The sequence below is a fragment of the Saccostrea cucullata genome, unplaced genomic scaffold (assembly GCF_032062105.1).
Source record: "Saccostrea cucullata isolate Sc308-1 unplaced genomic scaffold, CSIRO_AGI_Scuc_v1 ctg6154, whole genome shotgun sequence".
In the NCBI taxonomy this organism is placed as follows: Eukaryota; Metazoa; Mollusca; class Bivalvia; order Ostreida; family Ostreidae; genus Saccostrea; species Saccostrea cuccullata.
In genome coordinates, this window is record NW_026928729.1 from 1,258 (window position 1) to 11,329 (window position 10,072).

A 10,072-nucleotide genomic window follows, 5' to 3' on the forward strand; every position below is an offset into this window, starting at 1 on the left:
TATAACAGAAGGAATTAGAATATATACTCTAGCAGATAGTTTATAAAGGTACTAGTAGTCTCCTTCTATAAAAGGTAAGCTTCGGCAAATCTGTTTAACTCCTGTAGGATGGGTGACCGCTGAACACGTAATTACATAGGCGTCGGAAGCAAATGGAAAGGGGGGGGGGGGGCTAAACCAACAAAAAAGGAAAACCCCAATTTTCTATGCCTTAATTTTGTGTATATTTGCAAAAAAGTGGGGGGGGGGGACTAAGCCCGCCTAGCCCCCCCCCCCGCGGATCCGACGCCTATGTATTAATTAAATTGGTGGTAGCGTAATGATTCTGGTGTTTGGCGACGTGCTTCAAGAAGTCTTAAAGCTATAACTCTCAATCCATTTACAGACTTGTTATATGTGGACTACGAAGCTGTGAAGGGACATGAGGATTCTCAAAGTGTAAACGTAAACCGAAATCTCGAATTATACAATATCTCAGATAAGTCAGTCGGAAGAGGGCAACCAAACAATTTTTAAAGATGGCCTGTAATTCTACTGTTCAAATTAAGTTGACCATTATAGGTACATTGTATTTCTCTCTGAAGACCACATTGTTTATCATGGAAATGAAATACATATATATGGAAATAACAAACAGAATACAAAGTCCATAAAACAGTACAAAATTGTAGCAGAGCACACACGGCCTTCCAAAACATGATCAAAGCTAGGTGGCATTTGGTGCCATGGAGGAGTGAGCATCAATCTCCTGCCGACCGGTTATACCCACCGAGTGCTCCTTGTCACGATTGGGAAATAACGGTAGAAACCGTCGACAGCTCAGTCAGTCAGCATTTGACTTATGATAAATTAATTGTATTTTATGACAAGGTCATTGTATCGACCAAAGAATTTTCAAAATGATGACTTTAAACAAGACTGCTGATATTTTTATTGCAGCAACTTGTTTGTCAATAATTTACCTCGTTTTAGAAATTTAGAAACAAAAACTACAAATCCGAATATGATGAATGAGTTTATTTACATGAATCAAAATGAAGATGAGAATAAATGAAAATGTATGTGTCATTAAAGAAAAGTGTTTATTAAATTGGAGAGAAAAAGAATAAAATCCTTAATAGAATTAAATATACTTCAAAAATATGAAAAAGTAATTATAAAAATAATTATAAAAATTGATTGTAATTGAGACTGATAAAAGATTGATGATGTAACATTAATGATGATGTGGTGATGAACTGATGATATGATGATGATAATCTGTTATGACAATGACAATATGATGATTATGATGTTGTTGAAGGAGTGATGATGATGATATGGTGGTGATGATGATGTGATGACGATTGTTCATTAGCGAAAATCAAAATTCATTGGCCTCCATCTCATTTGATCTCCATCTTATTGTCTCTGACCGTTCTACATTTTCACAAATCAGTTCACATTCTGGAACTTTATAAAAAAGAAGTCCTCCGAGTCCCGCTGACCTAATATAGCTTTGTCAGTTTTGTGGTCATCTTCTCAACAAACTTTGTCTTTCTAAACCGGAATGTGAAGCTTAGTGTCTGTGGCTGGGGGTCCTTGTTCATGGCCAAGGAAGCTCTTGTTTTACTGAGGTGGCGCTGAAATCTTTTGATTTGTAATGATAAGAATTTGAAGTTTTACAAGTAATTAAATCAATGGACCTTTATTTATCGGTGAGAATTTAAAAATAATTATTTTTTATGAATAATGTTCTTACTAATTCAAAATTGTTATTTCCCTTGTAAATACATAAACTTACATTAAAAATAGTTATCTTACTGTCTTTTATGATTGTTTGATAATTTGCAGCTGCTTTTATATTGCCTAAAAATGAAAATAGAATAATTACCATACGAATGATTTATGTAACTCGGAGTTTCTTAAAAAAAAGGAGAGAGAAATATTAGATTTTTAAAAAAAAAGTTTAAAGTGATTTATCTTTATGTATAATTTATTAAAACAATGTGCTTTTGTTCTCAGAAGTTTATCTTTAATGGCATTTGAGATTTTCCGTGTCCGTGGTACAATAGAACCAATAAGAATTAAAAAATACAGTTAAAAAGATGGACAGGAAAATTTTAGATGTTTATATTTTAAATTTGTAATATCTTAGGTGTACGAGGGTTGTCCCAAAATTCCGTAGACAAGCGTTGTTTTGTAGGAACCCTACGTCATACATGAATGAAACTTCGTATATAGGTTAAACCAAAACTATCTAACAAATTTATTAATTTATGGACAAATATGGAGTAACTACACAAATTATTCCAATTTAAAAGACACATTTCATTGTCTGGTGTAGGAAGGCGGCGCAAACCTAAAAGTTGCAATTAAAATTTGGTTTATTATATTTAAATTCCTACGGAAAAGTAATGACTACCCCATATTTTATTTAATGGAAATAAAAATTCTTAATATTGTTTTATTAACTATATTTCCTCAAATTTTGGTGTGTATGCTTTGATAAATATGAATTTTATAACGGTTTATATACATGGGGTTAAAATCCGAATTTTTTAAAAATGGCGGCTGCGTTGGCCCAGGCGGCGCAATGGACTATGATCAAGTGAATTCACTCTTACAGAAATGTACCAGTCATAAATGTTTGGTAGACTACGAAACTTTTTCTCCTCCTTAGTATTTAAAATGACTAAAACGGTTTCTCTATGTATATGTCAATAACAGTAATTAAAATAAAAGACAGGGCTAAGAAATGGGCAAGAGTTCCATTGTGCAAATCCATTAGAGAAAATAGACAAAAAGCCCCTAGAAATATAGCGTTTTCAAATTATTATTATTTCATACCAGTACATGCATATACTTTGTTCACATATTTTAATGTATTATCATATCATAGTAATTGAGATATTTTACATTTATATCTATAACGGTTTCGTTTAGTTTAAGAATTTGATTCTGGTAATTGAAATATTTTCTCCAAAAATTTGAACCGTTGACATATGTATTTTTTGACGTTGCAGATTGCTCCGGGTGTTAGAGAACTATATCACTTTTAATGTTATTACTTGAAAAGTTTTCAAGTAAACATGATAAAACTTCGTAATTTATCTCCCAAGAACATGCTTTATCCACCCTGAAAATCTTATAAAGATACACTGATATCTTTAAAAGATATAAGCTCAGTCTACGAAATTTTGGGACAACCCTCGTACACCTAGATTTAAAATCGCAATTCGCATAAAATTCGAAAAATTGTCTTAATTTTGATTTTACACAGCCCTTTAATGCCACAGAATTATTATTATTTGGCCTCTAAGTAAAATTTGCAAAGAACAGACGTATACCGGTATAACGTACCACATTTGGCCAGATTCAGTGCGTGTTCGACCAACATTCTTTGAAGGGTAGACAAGTCTGTCGCCGTGATGGAATTCTTTTTTTAAATCCTCCATAAACAAATAGGCGAACAAAATGTATTCCTCTGGTGATCTGTAAATAAATTATAAATAAAAGATAATAAATATGTGCACAAAAATCAATAATTAAACACTAAATATAATGTCACATGATTTAATGATATTTAAATTACACTGTTAGTACAATGGTATCACATGTACATGTACATTTATCTAGAAAAGTTGAAATTGATTTGTCTTACCAGAGATGTCTTTGTTGCTGGAATAGGAAATCCCAACGTGTTTGCTTGTTGTCTCTTTCCCGTACAAGAAGATTAGCATTTGGAGAATATACCGGTATTTCCTCTGGGAAAAATAAAACACACAAAAAACGAGAGGCCCATGGGCCACATCGCTCACCTGAGAAGCTTTGACCATGCTGTTTTTTTTCAGTAGATTTCTTCTTTGTAGTACATATTGTGACCCCACCCTACACCACTGATCATAATTTAGACATTTTGAAATCTACACTATCCCAGGAATCTTCCACAAATTTTTCAGCTTTTCTGGCCCAGTGGTTCTTGAGAAAAAGATTTTTCCTTCTATTTCTATGTAAAACTTTGATTCCCCATTGTGGCCTCGCCCTATCCCCGGGGGTCATGATTTGAACAATTTAGAATCTACACTACCCAAGGATGCTTCCAAATAAGTTTCAGCTTTTATGGCCCAGTGGTTCTTGAGAAAAAGATTTTTCCTATATATTTTTATGTAAAACTTTGATTTCCTATTGTGGCCCCACCCTATCCCCGGGGGTCATGATTTGAACAATTTAGAATTTACACTGCCCCAAGATGCTTCCACATAAGTTTCAGCTTTTCTGGCCCCGTTGTTCTTGAGAAAAAGATTTTTTAATGACCCCACCCTATTTTTGTCTTTTCTTGATTATCCCCCTCTTGTGAGGGGACTTGGCCCTTTATTTTAAGAAATTAAATTGCCCTTTACCCAAGGATACTTTGTACTTCAATATTCTAACTTTATGAAATAACACTTAATCTACATACATACGTTTTTTTGGACATTGTTGTAAAACTTTAAATAGACAATTTATCAAAATGTGCGGTTCTACTTTTTCATTTTAATTGTATGAACACTACCTTAGTTGTTATTTTATAATTTTTGAAAAAAAGTTTTCTTTGTATCATCTGCCCTTAAACTATCTCCTATAGTCAGTGTGGTAGAGTCTTACTCAATTTATAAGCAAGCTGCCTTTGATGGGTGACCGTTTCTTGTTACAATACTACAAGTATATTGAAAAATATATATGCGATGTTATAAACAATGATTAAAACTGTTCAGTCTTAAAACACAATTTCCTGTTTCCCTCTGCACCTCTCCTCTTCTCATTCAATTCTTGAGAGTATTTTATAGTAAGATGTTGACCTTGATATGTAGATATAAAAATAGTTTTGCTTCGTTTATCAATCCGTGTCGGAGCAAATGAATGTTGTGTGTATGTGTGGCGACACAACCAGTTCACTCAACTGAGACCAGAAAGATAATTGTCCGGAATAGGCAATGGGAGGGTAAAAAAACAAAACCTCAGGTAAATTATTTTATTCATATCATACCTATTTTTAACTCATATGATAAGGTACAATACATTACGCAGGTCTGATTTTTTTCTTTAAGATAATGTACGAAATTGCCTGCTGTGCTGTGTGTACATGTATGTGACTAGGATGTGAAAATTCAATGTTGATGTATCTTATTCTGCAGAGATCATGACGAAATTTTACGGAAATGGACTTGATACTGTGTAGCATCATTGAAACAAACAAATAAACAAAACAAGAAACAAGTGCATCTCCTTGCAGACTGTAGGCTTATTAAGGACATTTTTCCTTTTTCCGGTTTGGGTACGGTACGGTAAACTTCATCAAAATGGCCCAGGCGATTATAACGTGTGACTTGTGTGAGGACGAACCTGTTTTAATGCATTGTAATTCCTGTCATATCAAACTCTGCAGTGAATGTGTTGGCAAACACGTGTCCTCTCTAATGTCAAAGAAACATGACGTAGTGGGGTTCAAATAGAGGGAAGGTGACGTCATACTCCCAGATTGCAATCACCATCAGCACCAAAAATGTGATATTTATTGTAAAAACTGTGGCATTCCTATTTGTAGCAAATGTGTTGTTTCTCCAGAACATAAACAACATGAAATTATTGATATTATGGACGAATATTTGTCAAGAAGAGAGTTTCTATCTCAAGAAACTATGGCGCTTGAAAAGTTTGTTATTCCTGAGTTCGATAAGATGGAGAATTCATTGAATTCGAAAATGACACGATTATCAAACGATTACGAAACTGTTACTTCCTCATTAACGATGGAAGTTGAAAAACTTCACCTTGAAATAAATAAGAAATTTGAAGAAAAGAAAATTTTGCTAAGGAATTCGAAGGAGGGTGACTTTGGAGAGTTGCAATCGCAACTGGAAAGATTTTCAAAAAGGAACCAAGAGGCAAGAGAAACCATTTCCGGTTACAAGGCTGCTTTGTCTGGAAGAAATGTTTCAGATGTTTTATCGTGTACTTTTACTGAAAACCAATTCCGAGAAATCCCTTCCATGGTTGAAATATCTCCTCCGAAATACTCACCTAGTCCAGATCCTTACCCAATCGAGGCTCTCCTTGGCGAATTTGAATTCGGGAATCGACTATCAACATTACATGGTTATAAAATCTCTACCTTACAAAACAGGGACAGAACAATCGAGAAAAGATTTCTAAGCGAGCTTACGTTGTTGGGCACATTTGATTCTGGATACGAAGAAATTCAGACAATTGCCTGTGCTGGTAATGATGAAATTTGGGTGGTAGGTAAGGTTCGCGGAACTATGACGAAATTCAACATCAAAGGCGAAAAACTAGAAACTTTGCACGTTATTGATGGGTATTCGCCAAGCGATATCCACGTGGATGGCCAAGGCAACATACTTCTCTGTGACATGGGAGAAAAAAGCATCGTAATGTGGAACAAGGGGAAAAAGGAAGTGGTGACCGTTTGGAAAAACTGGAAACCCACCTCACTCTTTGTTAACAGGCTTGGTCACATTTTAGTCAGCATGATTACTTCAGATAAGAAGAATGCACGGGTTGTCCGCCTCGTGAAAACGAGGTCGAAACAGAAGATACAGTTTGATGACCAAGGAGAGCTCTTGTTCTTCATACCCCAGGCCATAGTGGAGAACAGAAACGAAGATATCTGTGTCGTCAATGGCGGTGCCAGAGGTCTGGTGGTAGTGAATAAGTCTGGGACTCTGAGATTTATTTATAGCGGGAATCAAATATCCCAAACGTTTTTCTTTAAACCAACATCAGTAGTCACTGACAGTTTTGGACAGATTCTAGTTACAGACGCCATGAACAGTTGTGTTCATATTTTGGACGAAGACGGGGCATTTCTCCGTTGTATTGGACGATCTATGATGAATATACCATCTGATCTTGACATTGACGAAAATGAAAATCTTTGGATTGGGGAATATCATTCTGGAAACGTGAGGGTTTTCAGATATTTGGCAGGTTGTCGGACTGATGAAAGTATTCCTCCGAAATAATGCATATTTAAAAAGGAGAGAACGTGTTATGAGTTTTATCATAAGAATACATTCTCTTTTATTCTTATAGCAGAATTGCCCAAAGCTTGAATGTTTATATAATTTTATACATGTATTTGGAAAAGACAGAAAATGTTCATTCCCTTAATTTGTCTCTGTCAAATAATCTAATTCTGAGTTTTATTTAAATTGACTGATAACACAAGTACTTCAGTCTGCCTTTTATTCAAAAGCACTTTATTCTGCCCTCTTCAATAATCATTGTTCAACATAGCTTCAACTTAGCCAATGTGGATTAGTATAAAGTTCAAATTTATTATTCATTAAACGAGTTGGAAAATGATTGTCTCTTAAAGTAAGATTTATATTAAAATTGTGTGTACTTCTACTGTTGTTTTCGGTGCCTGTATTTGATATATTGTATAAAATATGCTTAACATTAATAAACTATTAAAGGGTTATTATTTTCGTTTAAGTATCATGAGTATATTCAAGCTGAAGTTGAAAATCTTAAAATCGTGAAATTCAACTAAGTCTATACATCTGTCTGTCATTGAAAGCATAAAGGATGTATGCAAAGCCTTGACAAAAGACCACTATTATGTGATGTCTTAAAAAGTTAATTTACGACTTTGTTAATTGAGGAGAATAATCGGAAATGTTCACCTGCATTATTAGATGCTTTCACAGAGGGCTCAAACAGGTTGCTTCTTTTGTAAGTCAAAAAACTCAAACAGGTTGCATCTTGCAAAGGTCAAATAACTTAACAGGATGCTTCTTATACCAGTTAAAGAACTCAAACAGGTTGCTCCTTTTGTAAGTCAAAAAACTCTATAACAGGTTGCTTTTTGTGTAAGTCAAAGAACTCAAACACCTTGCTTTGTCAATTGTTCAAATAGATTAATTGCTTCTTGTCCAATTAAAAAAAACAACAAAAACAACAAAACTCAAACAGGTTGCTTAATTGTTGTGTAAGTCAAAGAACTCAAATAGGTTCCTTGTGTAAGCCAAATCTAGATCTCGAACAGATGGCCAATCTCTCACCAGAGGACATATTACGCTTCGCTACAACACCTGTCAACATCTAAATGCCAAGATTCTCGGTAAAACTTACTTTTACCTACAGCATCTTAAATTATAAATGTAAAACTTCTATATTCTTGTGTAACAAATCATAATTAAAAGAAAGTTCATTTCTGAGATTTAGAAACAGATCGCTTTTTCACCATATCTTATTACAAGGGATTATTTTCGGCAGGATATTATGAACGTGGAAAATTTAAACGCATTGCCGATGAATATCAACATGGTATAGTTTTTATAAACAAACATGTGGTAAAATTTGCCCATAAACATGTATAGAAAAGTAAAGATGTAAATCTTAAACAACATTTAAAAAAAAAAAAAACACGTTCCTCCGCTTCCCATATTTTTTTAGACGTTGACAGAGGTTTTTATAAGTGGAACGATATGTCTCGATAGAGATTGACAGGTGGCTTCTTATTTAAATTAAAAAACTTCAAACAGGTTGCTTCTTCTAAATATTTTTATTTATTTATTTATTCGAATTTAACTTGGAGTTAAATAAATATATATAAGATAGTATCATATATGTATTATATCTCGAGATAGTCTATCAATTATATTTAATTATCATTGACATACCGTAAATCTGAAAATTTTTGTTGTGGATTAATTTTTAGCAAATTTGCGAATTCATTGCATTCCCAAAAAATATTTTTCTTAAAATTAAAAAAATCACCAATAAGAAAATTTAAACAAAGCAGTGGTCATTCGCAAAATTTTGAAACGTAAAAATTAATCAACAGCATTTTGACCGGCCGAATTCGCAAAATAAAATCGACGTAAAAATTTCAAAATTTACCGTATTCCATCTAATTCGAATGGTGACTGATGTTTTTCATTCTACGTTGTAATCAAATGTATGTATTTATACACTGAATTGTTTATGTTCCTCTTATCTAGACCATGCATGATAAGTAGCAAAGTTTAGCGGGTGTGACCATCCGGGATGCTTTCTCCCCCCACTGCTCCTGAACCTACCCCTGATGTTTTAGTCGGTTTTGTTTGCTGTGCACTCGATTTTTATTTAGTGTCTCTACATTTCATTGCATCAAACCCAATGGATTTTGCAATGTTAGAGGTTAAGTTTTCTAGTCCGTGTCTATTAATTATTTGATTTTGTTTGTACAAATATTATCTGAAAAGATCAAACCAAATATAAATATAATACCAAATATAAATTTAATACAGAAGCTTCTATTAACTTTGGAACATTTATTGAGAGTATTTATTGTAACTTTAGATACAACATACGTTAATCCGATCGGGTTCGGGGTGACTATAATACAAAACGAAAATACCCACATGTGTGACTGAAGCGAAGGAAAAATGGAAACTAACGATTCAAACAAAAAACGTTTAGAAGTAGTTGATTCATCTGGATCATTAGACGAAACATGTAAGACATTTGTTTTCCATAACGAGGACCACACATTAGGAAATTCTCTGCGTTACATGATAATGAAAAACCCTGAAGTACAGTTCTGTGGTTACAGCGTGCCTCATCCTTCAGAAAACAAAATTAACTTCAGAATACAAACGCACGGCGAAGAAGCGACAGAAATATTGAAGAAAGGGCTTAAAGACCTTAACAGTGTCTGTGAACATGTACTGCAGACTTTTCAGAGTAGTGTGCAGGATTATAAGCGACGTAATTTCTCATCGGATGTTGAAATAGGGGATGTACAAAGTTAACTGACAAATATTTCCGAATTTCTGTTTGTTCCATCCATATTTGACATTTTAAGAAAATATTACATTTATTACAATATTACCATTGCTACTGTAAAGCTTTGTTCATTTACTTGTCTTTTTAAAATCTGTTATGGGATCACATATGGATTTTCTCTTTGCAACATGCAGCTGTTTTGTTAATGGGTTTATTACACTGGATTGGATAATTAAACAGATTCTCCTTATTAAAGATTTTTAGATTTCTGTTGATAGAGAATATAGTTCAGTAAGTTCAGAAAAGGCATTTAATC

At 33.7% G+C, this 10,072-nt stretch overlaps 1 protein-coding gene and 1 pseudogene across 1 annotated transcript; both read left to right on the top strand.

The window, feature by feature from the left end:
* Window positions 1–5,315: 5,315 nt before the first annotated feature.
* Window positions 5,316–7,109, top strand: LOC134278577 (uncharacterized; annotated as a pseudogene).
* Window positions 7,110–9,416: 2,307 nt separating this feature from the next.
* Window positions 9,417–9,782, top strand: LOC134278576 (DNA-directed RNA polymerases I and III subunit RPAC2-like). The gene has a single exon (XM_062760885.1). The coding sequence runs from the start codon at window positions 9,417–9,419 to the stop codon at window positions 9,780–9,782; it is 366 nt and encodes a 121-aa protein (XP_062616869.1).
* Window positions 9,783–10,072: the final 290 nt, after the last annotated feature.

What these genes read in the sequence shown, in the direction of transcription:
- LOC134278576 (XM_062760885.1), top strand. Translation starts at nt 9,417, where the DNA reads ATGGAAACTAACGATTCAAACAAAAAACGTTTAGAAGTAGTTGATTCA.